The sequence below is a fragment of the Talpa occidentalis genome, unplaced genomic scaffold, assembly GCF_014898055.3.
Source record: "Talpa occidentalis isolate TD23 unplaced genomic scaffold, MPIMG_talOcc4v2.1 talOcc4.7, whole genome shotgun sequence".
Taxonomy (NCBI): Eukaryota; Metazoa; Chordata; class Mammalia; order Eulipotyphla; family Talpidae; genus Talpa; species Talpa occidentalis.
In genome coordinates this window covers 4,700,364-4,717,316 of record NW_023605083.1, presented here as the reverse complement: position 1 = coordinate 4,717,316, position 16,953 = coordinate 4,700,364, and the positions used below count along the sequence as shown (strand labels likewise).

General features: G+C 60.4%; 1 protein-coding gene across 4 annotated transcripts; it reads right to left on the bottom strand.

Annotated features, from left to right (window-relative positions):
• Window positions 1–977: 977 nt before the first annotated feature.
• SH3GLB2 (SH3 domain containing GRB2 like, endophilin B2) lies at window positions 978–15,015 on the bottom strand. Of its 4 annotated transcripts, XM_037494892.2 has the most exons (12): window positions 14,771–15,015; window positions 11,042–11,183; window positions 10,823–10,951; window positions 6,623–6,756; window positions 6,273–6,365; window positions 4,839–4,850; window positions 4,171–4,233; window positions 2,764–2,787; window positions 2,342–2,431; window positions 1,993–2,093; window positions 1,376–1,616; window positions 978–1,136 (listed from the first exon to the last, which is right to left on the bottom strand). In XM_037494892.2, the coding sequence occupies exons 1-12, from the start codon at window positions 14,831–14,833 to the stop codon at window positions 1,029–1,031; spliced, it is 1,200 nt and encodes a 399-aa protein (XP_037350789.1). In that variant the 5' UTR covers window positions 14,834–15,015; the 3' UTR covers window positions 978–1,028. The 4 variants fall into 4 exon arrangements, with proteins under 4 accessions (XP_037350789.1, XP_037350790.1, XP_037350792.1 ...); XM_037494893.2 differs by lacking the exon at window positions 4,839–4,850; XM_037494895.2 differs by lacking the exons at window positions 4,171–4,233; window positions 4,839–4,850.
• Between the last annotated feature and the right edge of the window lie 1,938 nt (window positions 15,016–16,953).

Genomic DNA, 16,953 nt, shown 5'->3' with positions numbered 1-16,953 from the left:
ACACTGCTGGGCCCCTCTAAAGGCCATCTGAAATCTGGAGTGTGGCCCGAAACCATCACTGGAAGTTTCTGGAATCAGACTGACCTGGGCCAGGGTTCCTGCCTGGCCACTCACAGTTATGGCACCTTGAGATGACTGTCTTTTTGATGGTTCCTCATGTGGGGATGACATTAGAAGGCATGTCCATGTGTCCCTCCACGCTGGCCCACAAGAACCGTGCTTACTCGGTTGGACAGACTTCACAGTCCAACGAGAACACTTCCCTGCCAAGTGGGCAGGAGGTGCCTCGGCCCCAGTTTTTGGGGAATGGCCACAGCAGGCTGTGGTGCTGTTTGGACCGCGCCCCGCCTGGAAGGAGGAACAGTGCCCAGGGTCTTCCCTCTCCCGGCCCTGCCAGCCGATGGGGTCTGCGACCCCCACAGGAGCCAGGCCAGTGCACGTGAAGGAGGCTTTATTACTCGTCACTGGCTAGAGCAAGCGGACAGGCAGAGTAAAAAGATCAGATAGAAAGTGAGTGGCGGGGCAGGCCGCGGCGCCGTCCTGGCTGGAGCGGGGAGGGAAGGTAGCACCGGGAGAGGCCGCTCTCGGGCCAGACCTGCCTTGGGCCAGGCTCCCGGCTCCAGTTCCTCCAGAGGGGACAGCGCCCCTTCCTGGGGCCACCTCACACCTGCTGGTCCCTCTGCTGCTTTCGGCAACAAAAAGGCAGTGCTCTTCTCGCCCAGGGCGAATCCTGGCTTCAGGGCCAGCTGCCCCAGCACAGCCCCTCCCTCCCGAGGAGCCCCCCCGGAGGGTTGGGTGCTTGGGGGTGCAGGCAGGCTTGGGGGCTCCAGAGCCTCAGGTCAGAAGCAGGGCTGGGGGATGGGCTGGGGCCATTCAGCCTGGGGGGGGGGCCCTCACAGCTGGATGGCCGGGAGCCAAGACAGGACGGGGTTGGCCGCCCCGCCCTGAGCAGCTGGTCAACGACAGTGGCAGGGGGGCCGTCCTCTCCCACCAAGGCTGGAACAGGCGGGGCCAGGGCGGGGGCCTGCTTAGCTGAGCAGTTCCAAGTAGGTGACGGGGACCTTGCCCTTCTTGTTGCCTCTCTCGCCGACGAGCCAGTCGGGGTCCATGCCCGGCAGGCTGTAGACCGTGATGAGCTGGAGGGGGGCAGAGAGCAGGTCACGCTTGGCCAGGCCAAAGCTGGCCCAGGACTCAGCGGGCGCAGGGCACAGGGCGCAGGGCTCCCTCTGACATGCAATCTACTCCTCCAGGGCCCCTCCTTGCCTGCCTCTGGAGACGCGGCTTCCACGGAGCTGGCGCAGCTTCCCTCCCCCCAGGTCCTGAGTTCCTAAGCCAGCCCTTTCCCGTCCCCCGGGGTGGCACCAGGCCCACCCACCTCATCTGCCAGCAGGGCCAGCTCACTGCTGTCGGCTGCCTTGTAGTCATAGAGCACCCGGGCCTTCCGGGTGCCACTGGCAGGGGGTGCCACCTCCTCCAGGCAGAGGGCAGCTTCCCCCGGAGGGACCAGTCCAGCCCCAGAGGGCCCCACAGGCATGGTGGCAGCGGTGGTGGTGGGTGAGGTGCTGCTCAGAGGCGGGGAGGTGGGCTCTGTCGTCCCCACGAAGGTGCCTGGAAATCTGGAGAGTGGGTACATCTCGTCAGCTGGGGGCCCTATCCTGGGTGGAGTGCCATGTGCGCCCCCCCCCCCCCCGAAACAACAGCTGGACCTACTGCTGCAGAGGCGAGGAGATTCCAGGCTACTTACATGGCTCCCTGGGAACTGGCAGCATGAAGGGAAAAGCAAAGCAAGGGGAGGGTGAGACGCCCCTGCCCACCCCTGCTGTCCCCCGCCCAGCATGTGGGGAGCTGCTCTGGTCAGCTCAGAGGCCAGAGAGGTCGGACATGGCCAGGGCCCGTCGGCTCCCTCTAACCGTCCTGAGCCCAGGAGCAGGCCCTTGCCGGCGGGAGGCTGGCTGCTCACGGGTCTGGGAGGTAGGGGGCCCCCAGGGGCACCTGCCCAGCTGCTTCTGCAGGTCCAGCATGTGGCGGTAGCACTGGGCGTAGTAAGTGGTCTGAGACTCGACGAACTCGTGGAGGCAGCGGAGGTGGTTGACCTGTGGGAGCAGTCGGGGTCAGGAGGGCCTCGGAACATCCCACCGGACCCGGCCTCCGCCTGCCCAGACCCAGCATCCCACCCCGCTCCCTGCGCCTCTTGCAGCCTTTGTGACGTGCATCCTCCGGGCTGAATGCCACTGTCCGAGGACACCTAGCAGAGCCGTCCCCACCTGCCCAAGCTCCCAGTCCGCTCACTGCCTGGCTCCGGCCATGCCGGGGCAGCAGGAGGACGTGGGGCAGGACTCACGTGAGTGCTACTGATGCCCTCCAGCAGGAGGCGGGTCACTTCTGCCTGCCGGTCAAACTCGGTCTGGGCCACTCGGAGCTCCTGCTCAGCCTGGGAGGGCAGCGCAAGTGAGAGCCCCGAAGTGCCTGCCGGCCCCTCGGCCTTCTGCAGCCTCCCCCTCCGTGGGCAGGCATGCGCTCCCCACGATACTCCAGGCCTGCAGGCTGACTCTTGGGGGGGCTGCGGCCTCCCCTGGACACCCTGGGGAGGACCACACTTCATTTGCCCCCCACCCCATCACTACTTAAGTGGTCTCCCCACAGAGGGGACATGATGACCCCTTCTGCGGCTCCAGGGGCTGCAGGGCAGAGCCCAGAACTAGACAAAGAACCTCATGCCCACCCCCACTGACACAGTCCCGCAAGCCCCCAGCCCCAACTCACCTTGTCCACCTCATCATTCCAAAGCTGCAGGGACCACGACAGGATCGGTCAGCGGGGGAGGGAGGGGCACCAGTCAGCGGGCAGGGGAGGCAAGGGCGGGTGGCAGAACCCCAGAGCCTGTGCCCTGCCCCCAGCTCCCAGAGACCTCAACCTCTTCCCCCCAAGCCACCCGGGAGCTGAGGCTGGGCTGAGGCCTGGCATGAGAGACAGGTCCAGCATGCCATGTGCAGGGAGAGGGGGCAGTCGGGCCCTGCTGGGCTCCAGTGGTGGCAGTCTCAGGCTCTGAGGGGGTCTCCAGGGAGATGGAACCCCCTACCCACCCCGACACCTGGCTAAGGCTGCTGGGCTGGGAGGCTGTCCACATGACCCTGGTCAGTCCCTGAACCTTTCTGTCCTGTGGCAGAGAAAAGCCACCTTGGGTCCGAGTCACACTGGGGTTCAATGGCAAAAGCAAAAAACCAGGCAGGCCCCACCCTCCGGACACTGATCCCTCCACTCGACCCAGGAAGGAGGGCAGGAAGTGGCGTCCAGAGTGTAAGGAAGAAAAGCCCTCCTGCCCCTCGACTTAGGGGACCAGTTCCTTCCGCACCCTGAGGAAAGCTATGCGGAGGCCCTGGCCTGAAATCCAAGAAGCAAACTGAGGCCAGCCCTGGTGGACAGACGTCCCGCCAGCGCCTCCCAGAAGTCCCCACGGGAAGCCACCTCCACGCGGACGGACAGACGTAGGGGCCTGGTGGACTGCAGAGGCCCCGGGACCACGGCCCAGCCGCTGACGCACGGCACGGACACACTGGCCGCAGGGAGGAGCAGAGGGGCTGCGTGGGACAGGCGCACCCGCGGGGACACAGAAGGCCAGAGAAGGGCATGGCGGGTCGTGATAGGACGATGGGGCCAGGGGACAGGCCTGTTCCCCCAACTGAACACAAACACCAAACAGCTCAACAGAGTGGCGGGAAGCGACCGGGACACACAAAGCCTTCCGAGCCAGTCTCGCGCCTCCTGTCCCCCAGGGGCTGCCCGCGCGCGCGGCTTCTCAGGACCCCGCTCCAGCCCTCCCCCCCGGCAGGTGTGCGGTAAAGGCAGCTGGAGGCACAGCATATCCCTGTCCCCCCATCTTCAGGGGCTGGTGAGCTCAGGGAGGCCCGGAACCTCATGGGGGGAGGGGGAAGGGGTGCCTGGGCAGGGAAGGGTCCCTTGGAGATGGGACCCTGATGTCCTGAGTTGTTCAGCGCAGCTGGTCCGGCCTCCGTCTTCAGCTCTGGGCAGAGAGGGGCCAGGCCGGCGACACGGTCACGGGGCACCAGTAACTGGTCCAACCGAGCTGTTGCACCCCACTTGCGGGTGGTTGGGTGGCCGGGTCCCTTGGTGGGGGAGGGGACGGGGCAGAGGCCAGGGTGGGGCGCTTACCGCGGAGGCGCTGGCCGAGAGAATGTAATTACGAGGTCTAGTCTCCTGAAAGTCAGGCACCGTCTGGCAGGAACAGAGTTCACGGGGGGGACGGGGTCACGAGCGGCCGGGGGAGGCCAGGAGGCCACCCAGACCTCTCGCAGGGAGATGCCAGGAGCGCCCCACCCAGACACAGGAGGCTACAAATACAGTGCAGACCCCCTTCTCCCCACACCAACCACTCGGGGGTCACGGCCAGACCAAGTGGGCACGCAGTGGGATGCCCCAGGAGCAAGCGTGGCGGGAGACAGCTCACGCCGCCATCACAACCCGGCCTCCGGGGCGTCCCACCCGGGCCCAGCTCACCGATGTCCCAGTCAGCCCCAGAGTCCCCTAAACAAAGCTGCCACCCCAGCTTTTCTCCTTCCCAGAATCTCCGCATGGATGAGCCCTCCCACCTGAGGGGGACAGAAGGGTGCACGGATGGACAGAAGGACAGGCTTTGAACGTTTGCAAAAAGCTGCCTCCGGTGCCTGGCGTCCCCCAAACCAGAGGCTACGCGTGGTAGAGGCTCTGGGGGGAGAGCAGCTGCTTGCAAAATGCCCCCAGACGCGCCCTGGGCCGGCGCCGTGGGGCCCAGGCCGGGGAGCACGCCAGAAGCAGCACAGCACGTGGACAGGTATACTCACATCTCCCTCACACTGAGCCAAGTTACCCAAAGCAGGACGGAAAGGAACAAAAACAGAGAGTTAGTGAGTCCACAGCGCAGGCGGGAGCAGGCCCCCCCGGCCCCGGCAGAAAGGGACACAAGGCGGACGGACGCACACACCCGCCCCCAGGAAGGAGCCCTGACGTGAGTGTGCACGCAAGTGCGGCGGACACCTGGAGGGAACAACTGCTGAGCTGGAGTCCTCGGGACGCTCTGCCTGGGCCACCCAGGTCCTGGCTCTGGAGAGGGTGGCCTGGCCTAACCCGTCAGTGAGAGAAGAGGCTGTGCTGCTCACTAAGAAAAAGATCCCTCGCTCAGCGGGTGGAGTAAGAGCCTGTCCTGGCCAAGGCATTCCAGAGAGGTGGTCCAGTCCTAAGTGAACGGGCAAGACTGTCCTGTCCAGGTGACTTAAAGGGGTCATCCCTATAGCCACAGATCATCCCAGTCAAGCCCAACGAGACGCCAGGGGCTGAGCCTCCAGTCTGGGCCCGACACCTGTATGAGGTAGGTCCTGCCCACAGCACTTGCCTGAGGCAGTGCAGGCCAGGCCCCGTGACCCCCAGGGTCCACGCAGTGGGAGGGAACAGCGAGGAGGGACTGGGCCAGAACACTCATGGGCAGCCGTGAGCTTGGGCTGTGTCTGGCCTTTCTCAGCAAGAGCCCGGTGGCTGCCCAGGAGTGTGGAGGCTCCATCCTCTCGGTGTCCGGTGGCCTTTGCCCCCACACCCCAAAAGCTTGGCATGCTGGGCGTGGGCTCACCTTCGGGTTTAGCTCTCTCAACCCTGGCCTAGCCCTGGACAAGTGGCCCCGCACTGTGTCCCATGGGCTGGCCAGGCTGAACAGGCCGCAGTGAGCGGGCACTGAAGGTGGCCGAGGCTGCCCAGGCCCCGGCCAGTCTCATGGGGCTAAGAGGCTCCGTGGATGCCCCTGAGCAGGCGGAGGTCCAGCTCCAGGGCTCTTTGCACCACCCCAGGGGAGCCTATGCACAGCACGCCCTGGGCGAGCGTGGGAGCAGCAGCTGGGAGAGTTAGTAAGGGGACCAGGCCCTGGCAGAGCTGGGACAGAGCCAAGCATCCAGGGAGGGACGGCAGGGGCATGCGAGAAACTGGCTGACTGCCTGGGGAGGCCGTGGGGCGTCCGGGCCCTGGTGGAGCACTGCTGGTCATCCCACCCCCAAAGTCTGCCTTGGGACCCAGAGCAATGGCTCACCAAGGTTCCCTCTGGGGTGGGGGCAGAGTGGTGTGGCCTGAGGCGAACAGCCAGCCCAGGGCCCCAGCCAGGCCTCTCCAGGCAGGGACAGGGAGGGAGGTCATGCCAAACACCAGGTCCCTTCAGGCCCCACCCCCCTTGGCTCCAACCGGAACCAGGAACGGGAATGGGGGGTGGAGGCAAAGGGAGCCATAGGGGCACCTACCGTGGCTTTGGCTTCTGCGGCCTTGGCCTTCTTCAGCCGCGCTTTGCAGGCGTCCAGGTCCAGACGGCGGTTTTGGAGGAGCCGCCTCTCCTTCTGCAGGAGGGGGACAGGGAGCAATGAGACCTGGGCTGCCTGGGGAGACACCTGGCTGTGGCAGGACTGGCACACAGGGACAGGGAAACTAAGGCCCAGACAGAGGAGGTCATCCACTTCTGGTCTCTCAGCCCCCAAGAGCCGCATCAGGGACGGCCCGGGAGCGCTGAGCTCCCTGCCTGGGGAGGGCCTGTGCTCAGCAGCTCTGAGGAGACAGCTCTGGGGTCACCAGGAGGCAGGTGGTCCCGGGCTCTCACCGAAATGGTCTTCCAGTCCCCTTCCAGGAAGTTGCGCAGGGGCGTGAGGAAGTTGATGGAGGCCGTGTGGATGAAATCCCTCTCTGCAGCTCCCAGGTGCTTCTCGGCTTCTGCCACCTTGATCAATGTCTTCCCTGAGGATATGGAGTTGAAGGGTGAGGAGGAAGGGAGGCCCAGCTCAGGCGCCTCTGACCCCAGGGAGCAGGGGGAGCTTGGCAAAGGCACAAGGCAAGAACACGAAGTGCAAGGTGGCTGATCTGGAAACACGCGGACATCCACATACCTGTCGGCTGGGGACTGACAACCAGCAGGTCATCCAAGCACGGACATGGCCATTGAAAAGACGGGGGTTGTGGGGGGGACTTCCAGAAGAACAGAGAAAGGGGCTCAACAAATCCTCTCCCCAAAAGCAATGATAAAGCAGGATACAATTGCCAGAAACAACCATTTCTGGGCTATGGAAATGGACAAAGGCAAATACATTGAAGAGCATTTATTCAAGAATGAGTGGATCTTGGCAAGAACCTGTGGGTTTTTAGCCTGGGGGTGCACCATCGCCTTAAGTTCAGTGGCACTGTAGCTCTGCTGGAGCAGAGCAACACCAGAGGCTGGCAGCTCGGCTGCTGGCGAGGGCTGACTTGGTCTGGGCTGGAGCATAGAAAAATCCCTGGGATACTGTCAAGAACCACAGTGATCTTGAGGCCGGTAATCAGGATAATCACAGCCTCACTGGAAGCTGGAATACCGGCTGGAGCAAGTCAACATGCTTCGAGAAATTTAACATGAGCTGTAGAAAACAGAGTCATCCCATAGGCCCTGCTGGACTCCCAGAAGCCTTTGGGAAGGTTGTGCGCGTGTGTGGCAATCAGGAAAGACTGGAGAGGACACATTAGCTACTCACCCTTGGCTGGGCAGGAGGCTTTGCACACCCACAAAATAAAGCCGGGAAGATTCAGAAACTGCCTGAACTCTGAACGTGGTCCCCAGACCACTCAGAAGTTCATCAGTGAGGTCATGACAGTGCAAGGTGGTCACCTGGACCAACCACTGACTGGTCAACCTGGGCTAGCCCAGGAGCAACCCCAAAAAATCTAGCTTCAAAGAAAAAGAGCTAGGCTTCAAAGGAGTTTAAAAAGGAAATAACAAAAAAGAAAAGAAAGAACACTAAAATGAAAAAAATAGAATTAAAAAAAAGGCAGCAACAGCAGTTGCTATGTACTGCAGGGGACATGGACTCAAGGCAATCAGCTCAGGCAAGTCTAAACACTCCCCCCACCCCCCCGCCCCAGTCCCAGGGGCTCAGAATCCAAACCTGCCATAAAATATTATCTTAAAAAGTCCAGATCTCAACAAGAAAATTATGAGGCGTGAAAAGAAATGTAAGTGTGGTCAATAAGCAGAAGAAGAGAAAAAATGAACAGACATGATCTCCAAGGAGGTCCAGCCTTAGCCTGAACAGAGAGCCCAAACAGCTGTTACACTAGAAAACATCTGCTTACCACAGGGCCTCCCTGGTGGCGCAAGGGGTTAAGCACAGCACTATGAAGCAATCTGCAGCCTCTGCAGCGCGAGTTCGATCCCCAGCCGGCCAGGGAGCTACCACATGGTGTAGCAGACCTCTCCTGTCTCCCCACTTCTTCCCTCAGCAGTGTATTTCAGTCAGTCTGCCTGTTCTGTTCCCCCCTCTGTCTCTGGTGAGTCCTCTCACCCCCTGCATCTCAGGCCTGTGCCCCAGCTCTTGTATGCATAAGTAAATAAATCTTAAAAAAAAACCAACCAACATGTATTTAACATAAAAGACGTAAAGAAGGAACAGATGAACAAAAATGACCTGAAACATGGAGAAAACAGTAACAAAATGCAAATGCAGCAGAGTTTTAGTTTTAACAGTAAGAGGAAAAAATTCCTGGTCCACGCGGGAACAACGCTATTGGGCGACCTGCTTTAGTTACACACAGAGAGTCAGTTGGAAAGTTGCGCTTTCCAAGAACCTGTCTACCGCGGAGGACATCAACAATTACATTAAATGGAAATGGATTAAACACAAAGCTTGTCAGACCTTTTCTTTCTTTTTTGTAAGATCCAAATATACACCGTCTAGCAGTCCTTTTGCTTCACTGCCTCTGAAAAAGCAAGCAGGGTCAGCAGCAGCTGCACTAGAGCCACCTGCACAGATCGGTCAGCTTTTCACTCGTCTGCTCAAACCAGCCAAGGTCCGGCTGGGAAGTGAGGCCTCAGTGTGTGCACCCAGCGTCTCCGTCAATATGAAGGCTATAGGCTTCAAGGTGGACTAAAGGAGCATCCTTGATTTGGTCATCCGGGACGCCTGCCTTCCAGCAGAAATAATGCTAGCTGCTGCTCCATAACATAAAAAAAAAAAGATACTTTGACAAGACAAATCAAGACAAAAACTCCGAACTATATGCTGTTTATGAGAGACACACTTTGGATTTAAAGATACGACTAGGTTGGAAATAAAGGGCTAGATAAAGGTCTACCCAGCAAACGGGGATCAAAGGCAACAGGAGTGGCTGTACTGCCCTCAGTTAAGACGGACTTTACGGCAAATGTTCCTTGCAGCGCTATTTACAACCACCAGTATGGACACAGACTAAGTGCCCAAGGCAGAAGAGGGCATTAAGGAGTGGTCTAGATACACAGTGGAACACTACTCGTGATTAAAACAAAAAAAAAAGAAATATTGGGCCTCCCTGGTGACACAGGGATTAAGTCTCAGCGCTATCAAGTTACGGTCAGCCATAACACTGCAGCCTGAGCTCGATCCCCGGCCAGGGAGCTACCCACATGGCACGGCAGACCTCTCCTGTCTCCCCGCTGCTCCCCTCAGCAGTGTATTTCAATCTGCCTGTTCTGCCCCCCACCTTGTCTCTGGTGAATCCTCTCACCCCCCCAGCACCCCTGGCCTGCACCCCAACTCTTACATGCATAAATAAATAAATCTTTAAAAAAAAAAAAAAAAAGAAATCAACAGAAAAGAACTCAGAAAATCTACAACTATTCAACATCAGTCTGCTGGCAGGAAGGTGAAATCACGCAGCTCCTCTGCATGAAAACAGCAGGATCATTTTTTTTTTTTTTTTTTTAATTTTTAAAGAGGCATGTATTTTATTCATTTATTTATTTATTTATTTATTTTGTTTGTTTGTTTATACAAGCACTGGGTATAGTCAGAAGCACGGGAGGGTGAGAGAATTCACCAGAGCCAGAGCGGGGAGCAGAGCAGGCAGAAGGACCGAAGGACACTGCTGAGGGGAGCAGCGGGCGGCAGGAGAGGTCTGTGCGCCATGTGGACCCTACTCCGGTGGCCGGGGAGCAGCCGGGGATCGAACCGGTGCCGTAGAGGCCGCGGGCAGCTTCGCAACCCAGCGCTCAACCGCTGCGCCACCGGGGAGGCCCCAGGATCATTTCTTAAAGGCAAACAGACATGCGTGGCATCGCCCATTCACGCTGAGGCACCCCCAGGGGAGGTGAAGGCCTGGCTTCGGCAAGGTCTGCATGCAAATATTCACAGGGAAACAACTTAAATGGCTACCGAGTGGTAAACAGAGAAAAGGTGGTTTCCCCCACAAGGGAATACTATACAACTACAAAAAGGAGAGCACCCCAAAACATCATGCAGCATGGGCGGACTGTGGACATCGTGCTGCATGGAAGCAGCACGTGCGGAAGAGGACGTGGCAACTGTCCATCCACATGACATGCTGAGAAAGGACAAACTGACAGAGATGCAGGCTGGGGTGGTGCGGCCTGCGAGCAGGCATGAGGGACTCTGTAAGTTGGACTGGGGAGGTCTGGACTCTGGAAATTTACCAGCAACCACTGAGTCACACACTCAGAACAGGCCCATTTACGATATGTTAATGATGCCTCGATAAACTTAAGAAATGCAGTAATTAGAGCCTGAGCTGGACCACAGGTGCCACCGAGAGGAGGCGCCTGCTGCAAGGCCATGCCGACGCCAGCTGCCGGCGAGCGTGCAGCACGACTCCCGACAGCCAACAGAAGGAACTGGCGCAGGGAGGCTTCTGTTGTGACTATTTTTGTCTGGAATGAACGAGGTTTTAGCACTAGAATGGGTTCAGGCGTTATTTGTATCAGTTAAAAAACAAAGGAGAGAAGACAGGAGGGGATTAGAGGCCGCGAGCCCCACGCATCCCAGGGGCTGCGACCCCAGCTCACCGTAAGGGGTGGTGGGCCCCAGCTCGCTGGCCGCCTCTGCCATGTACTGAGCCAGCAGCTCCCCGTTGGTGACCCGAGAGGGCACCTTCCTGTCCAGCTTCTCATACAGGAACTCCTCCACCCGGGCACCTGCGGGAGACAGCAGTCAAAGCCACAGAGCCTGGTTTCCACGCACAGCACCCCCGCCCGCTTTGCCCCACGACCTCCTCGGCCACTCACTGGGGTTGGGCTGCAGCAGCACCTCTGTCTGCCTCAGAATTTTCTCCGTCCAGTTCTTGGTGCTGTCTGCCCGGGTCAGAAGATTTTCGAAGTGAGCATCAAGCTCTGTCTTCTCAGCCTGGCCAAATTTCTCCTCTGTGAACTGCGGGGGAGCGAGGAGGGGTACTTACAGAGGGGAGAAAGGAGGGCTGTCCCCACCCCACCCCCCAGAACTCAGGCTCCGAGGTCAAGAAACCTGCTCTGCCCCCAACCTACTCTGGGACCCTGATATATTACAATCCCACTCTGGGCCTCAGTTTACCCCCTTGTGAAATGAGATGTCTGGACCATAGTTTGGGGGTAGGGGGTCATTGCTTCTCTTGGCAATCCAATCAAAGATACAGCCCCACCCCCTCTGCTGCTCAGGGCTGATGGGCGCAGGCACGGCTGGGAGGGCCAGGGGCTGGCCTTGGGGGTGGTGCCCAGGGCTCAGAAAGCTCAGTCCACCAGACCCACGGCCAGGCAGGGACCAGGAAGTCACACAGTCCCCCACCAGAGCCCGCAGAAGCCATGAGGGCCACCCAGGGCCAGCCAGAAAGCAGCTCAGGTCCTTGCCCATCTGATCCTGAGAGGCCCGTAGACGAATGTGCCCATTTTTCAAACAGGCATGCCAAGGCCTTGCCGAGCCAGGGGAAGGAGACTGCTCAAGGTCGCAGCCAAACAGCAAAAGGGTGAAGACCCCCAGAGGTAGGTGGGCGGGAACACCCATCGCTGAGCAAGGCCCAGCCCAAGCTGAGTGTTGTTCTGACGCCCACGCAGTGGGTCGGCTCCCATTTCACAGACGGTACCGCTGAGGGTCTGCCCAGAGCCGGGGTCTGGGCTGGAGGCCTTCCCCAGACTGCTTGCCAGGGAGGAGTCATGAGCCCTGGCTCTGGCTCCGGTGGCTCCGGCTCCGGGGTACTGCGGGTGGGGGCATCTGCAGGCTGCCTGCAGCCATCAATTATGCAACAGGACTTGGGTTTCTCCCCCGCAGGGCTGGGGCGGGGCTGGGGCTCCTCAGGCCAGGGTGACAGCCCACAGCTCCCCACCAGGGACCAGCTGGTGCCTCTCACCTCTCCCCACTCTCTCTGCCTCTTCCCGATCCGCAAACTGGGCCAGGCCCTGGACTGGCCTCCAGTCACCTGGCCCTTGGGGTGGCATTAGCCCCATTTTCCAGATAAGAGCAGTCCCCTCTCTGGTCCTTGGCCCTCCACCCCCGCACCCCGGAGAATGGGGCGAACAGGGTGTATCGCTCAGAAAACTTGGAAGGCGCTTGGCTCGGCGTCAGCACACTGCCAGGCTGGACACATGCTGGCTGGCCTCTGCCTCCTCCTCCTGAAGGAGAGGTCTCCCCCGTGGCCCTGCCCAGGGACCGCCTGTCCCCGAGAGTACCAGTGCAGGCCACGCGCTGCGCTCAGCTGCTCCCCCTCACCCAGGTCAGGGCAGCGCCTGCCCCTCACACCCCACATCCACCTGCTCAAAGTGCTTCCTCAGCTCTCGGCCTCCATCCCACGTCCATGGCTGCCTGCTCGGCTCGGACGATGACAGTGCCACCGCCTCCCTGGCTCGTCGTTTCACTCCTACAGCTACTACAACCATTACGGCCATCGCTACCAGTAGTATTAGCACTACCGCTTCTACTACCCACGCCCACCCCCACTGGCATCTTACCCCCATGTGCCTTTGCTTCCCCTCCTGGTGCCAGAGCTGGGCTGCTCCTGCCACCTGGAACACCCTCCCTGGGCCAACTTCACAAAGTCCTCCTGGCTTTCAAGGCACAGTTCAGGGGCTCGGAAGCCCTCCCAGAACCAGTGGTGCAGGTGGCACCCACAGGGTGGGGGAGACGGGAGCTTCCTAAAGGTGTCCCTGGAGGGGAAGGGCTGTGCACTCACCCAGCACTCCTGGGACCTGGCCAGGTGGCACCGTGCAGGGAGCTGCCCACACAATGACAATAAACACCTCCGAGCCCTCCAGGCTGACTATCCCCAGGGAGACTGGTCTCAGGCAGGCCCCCCCCCACCTGCCCCGTCACATTTCAGGCCCCTCTTGCCACCTCATCCCTGCCACGGGGAAGGGTGGTTCAGAGGCTGATCTGTGGCGTCCGAGGCTGCACCCAGCAAGATGGCAGAAGCAGGGGGTAGGCGTGCAGAGCCAGAGAAAGCCTCTATTTATAAAGCTCCCGTCTCCCTGCTCCACCCTGGAGGCTGGGCCTGGGTGACGGTTCCCACTCCAGGATGGGTGACCCAGTGGGCCTGTCCCCACCAGCGAAGCAGGATCACAGGGCGTGAGCCCCCACACCAGAGGCTCTGCGGGCAGGCCTGGCAGGGTCAGGTGCCAGGCCCCAAGGTAGCAGGAAACTGGCAGATCAGGTTCTTCCCAGATATAGGAGGCACAGCAGTTGCCATGCCAACACCGGGGTGAATTTCCCCACCTTCCAGATGAACTGGGGCTGTTGAAAGGCCTTCCCACTCGGGCTGGGGTGGCCAATGGGGCTTAGAACTTGGAGCAGCAAAGCTTTTGGGCATTAATCCTCAGAAGAAGCTGTGCTTTCTAGCAAACAGGGCCACACGGGCTTCGGAGAGACCCACTGGGCCCGTGCCTCCAGAGAACCAACATCAGCAAGGACAAACAACAGCACCTGCCCCTGAGCACTGTGGGCCGAGCCCCGAGTCTGCAGCCACTCTGGGAGGCAGACCCATGTGACGCCTGACGGACTGAAGGGGACATGGAGGCTCGGAGAGAAGTGACGTGCCAAGGTCACAGGTTACAGAGGTGCACTATGACCCACATTCACCCCAACAGTGAGCACAACCAGAACCGTCAGGAGCATCCTGGGAAGGGAGGGTGGCTAATCCCATTTTTCAGATTGAAAAACTGAGGCCCAGAGAGGTGACACCCCTTCCCCAAGGTCACAAGAGGGAGAATCCAAGCCCACAGATGATTTTAGGTCTTTCTTCACCAGTTCAATTAAGCTGCCTCAGTTTCTCTCCTTGCACTGAAATGGACAGGATTTGTTCCAACCCCAGCAACATCGGCTGGATGGCTTCCCAAGCAGGGCACCCGGCCGGCCCCCAGCCTCTCGATCCCGGCCTGGGGAAGCAGGACACAGACCTCTCCCGGGGAGAGAGGAAAGAAGCCCGGCCCTCCGGCTTCCGGGCTGCCGGCCCAAGCGTGTGAAAGGGCCCGAGGGGCGCGGCGCGCCAGCAGCCCCGGCACAGGTGCGGAGGCCGAGGGTCGCAGAGGCGGTCGCGGGGGTGTCCGAGTCCTCGGCCCTGGACCCAGGTCTCCACACGCCGCCCGCAGGAGCCGGTCACTGCCGAGCCAGGGCCGGGGGCAGGCTCCCGGGCGGCGCCCCCAGCAGGTCCGGGGCCCAGCGGCCCAGCAGCGGGCAACCCGCCTGTGGAAATGGTGGACGCTGATACCTGCCCCCAGCCCAGGCAAAGGGCCGAGGCCCGGCTCGGTCCCCCGCCCCGGGCCACGCCGAGGGTGCGGCCAGCGTGGCGGCCGCTCCGGTTCCCCCCTCCGGGGCGCAGGGGCGCAGGGGAGGCGGCGCAGGGCGCAGGGGCGCAGGGGAGGCGGGCGCAGGGGCGCCCCCCGCGGGGCAGCGGCCGGCGCCTCGGAGGGGCGTCCCCCGCGCCCGGCCCCGCGGCGCTGGTGCGCCCCGCTCGCCCCACATCCGGGCCCCGGGGGCGGCGCGGCCGGCGGCCTCACCTGCACGGCCCGGGTGAAGAAGATGCCCGCGTCCGACGCCAGCTTCTTCATGTTGAAGTCCATGGCGCGCCGCACCGCCCGCCGCGCCCGGCCCAGCGCAGCCTGGCAGCCCCCGCCCGCCGCGGCCGGCCCGCACCCCGCCCACCTGCTGCCGGTGGGCCCGCCCTCGGCGCGCGCCCGCCCGCCCGCCCGCCAGCAGCCGCCAACGCCGCCGCCGAGCCCGCCGGAGCCCGCCGGAGCGCGCAAGGCGGGGCGCGGGCGGCGGGGGCGGGGCCTGCGGAGAGGCCGGGGGCGGGGCCTGCGGGCCGGCCCGGGGCGGAGCCTCCAGAGAGACGGTGGGGCGGGCCGGAGAGTCTCCGGGGGCGGGGAGATGGGCGGGGCGGAGCCTCGGGTGGGCGGGGCGAGCAGACCTGAGGCGCCCGGGGGAAGAGACCGTCTGGGGCGGGGCGGAGGGACGGGCCGACTCGCTGCTGCTCGCCACTGCCCCCTGGCGCGCCTCTCTCGCTTCGTCGACCGTGGCTTCTTAGATTTGTGACACTTCATCCTCTTTTGCGCATTCACAACCCTCTCGTCGGCTTAGGCCCTCTGACTCCCTGTCTCTCGGTCTCTTTTGCCCTGGGTCGCCACCGCTCACCACCACCTTGATCTCTCCAGCCCCCTCCTCTTCTGCCCATGACCTTGCTGACAGAAGAGCAAGGGGACAGGCCGGCTGGGGACTCCTCCGCACCTCTGGGGAAAGGCTGGAAATGCTTTGGTTCACCAAAGTGGGGGGTGGGGTTGGGGGAAGACAGAGATCCAGGGACCCCGGGCCAGGAGCCGCATGCAGAGAGAAGGGAAGTCTTCGATTTTGACAAGGTGGAGGAATGGATGCCCTTCCAGCTTGGACATGGGCTGACCTTGAACTCAGCTCCTGTCAGCCCCAGACGGGGAAGGGGATGGCTTGCAAGGACATCTCCCTGCCCGTGGGTCTCGACAGGGGGCTTTTTACAGCCGAGGAGCAGGGTAGGGGTTCATTGGGTAGAAAATATCTAAGGAAACATCAAGAATAGCAAGATTCTGGCTGAAGACAGGCCAGTATGATAAGATATTGAGGGGTGAGGGAGAGGAACTTCATCAAATATGGGAAGTGATCAGATATCAAGGCTTGGAGATTTCTGCTAACAGGACTCAATGGGATTCTTGCTAAAACTGGACTCTACAAGGACAGAGGTACAAGCCCAAAGTCAAGCTTAGTCCTGCAGAAAGCTCAGAGGACACGACTCAGATTTGATGAAGGAAAGGTCAGTCAGTGAGTACTATGTGCCAGGCTCTGTTCCAGCCATCAGGGATGCAGCAGTGAACAAATTAAGTCCCATTCCCTATTGGGCAAACAAATCTACAGCATATCATATGCCAGGTCCTGGAAAGAAAACCTAACAAAATAAAGGAGGGAGAGAGTAAGTGGTAGTTGTGACTGATCTTACAGCTGTCCCTGTCTATAAGTTTCATCCATTTCTCTAGTTTCTACTTGGATTTTCTAATAGTGTGGATTTTCTAATAGTGATGGCCCAAATATCCTGAGCCCATGCCAGGCCCAGTGCTAGGCACTAAATGGATAATCACCTAAGATCGTCCTCACAGCTCATGATTCTCCTCCTCATCATCTTAGGGGTGAGGGAGTGATTTGTCCAGGATCAGGGTGGAGGAAGAAGCAGATTTAGCCCAGAACCCAGACAGTGCAGTGGAGGTACTGGACTCACTCCCTTATTCTTGGGTCACTGACTACCACTCTTGCCACTCTCTGCCACCTTGAATCAAAGATGCCAGGTGTTCTCAAAGATGCCAGTGCTGTTCCTGGAATGCTCTCCTTCTACCCAGCTAGTCCCTGCTCATCCTTCAGATTGTCATTGGGATGTCCCTTTGGGGAGTCTCTCACCTCCTCCTGCCAGCCCAGGTGAGCCCCTGTATACTGCCATATTTCTGAGTTTCCTCCATTCAAGCACTATCACATTTCACAAGATTGTAGTTAAGGATCTGAATTACCTGCATCTTGTTCCCCACTGTGCTCCCAGAGATGTTAGTTGTTGAGTAAATTAAAGAATGTAATTTGACTGATAACTACAATTTAAACACTTCGATTTGGGGCCTCCCTGATGGTGCAGGAGTTAAAGACTGCGCCATCAAGCTATCCTCAGCCACTGCCG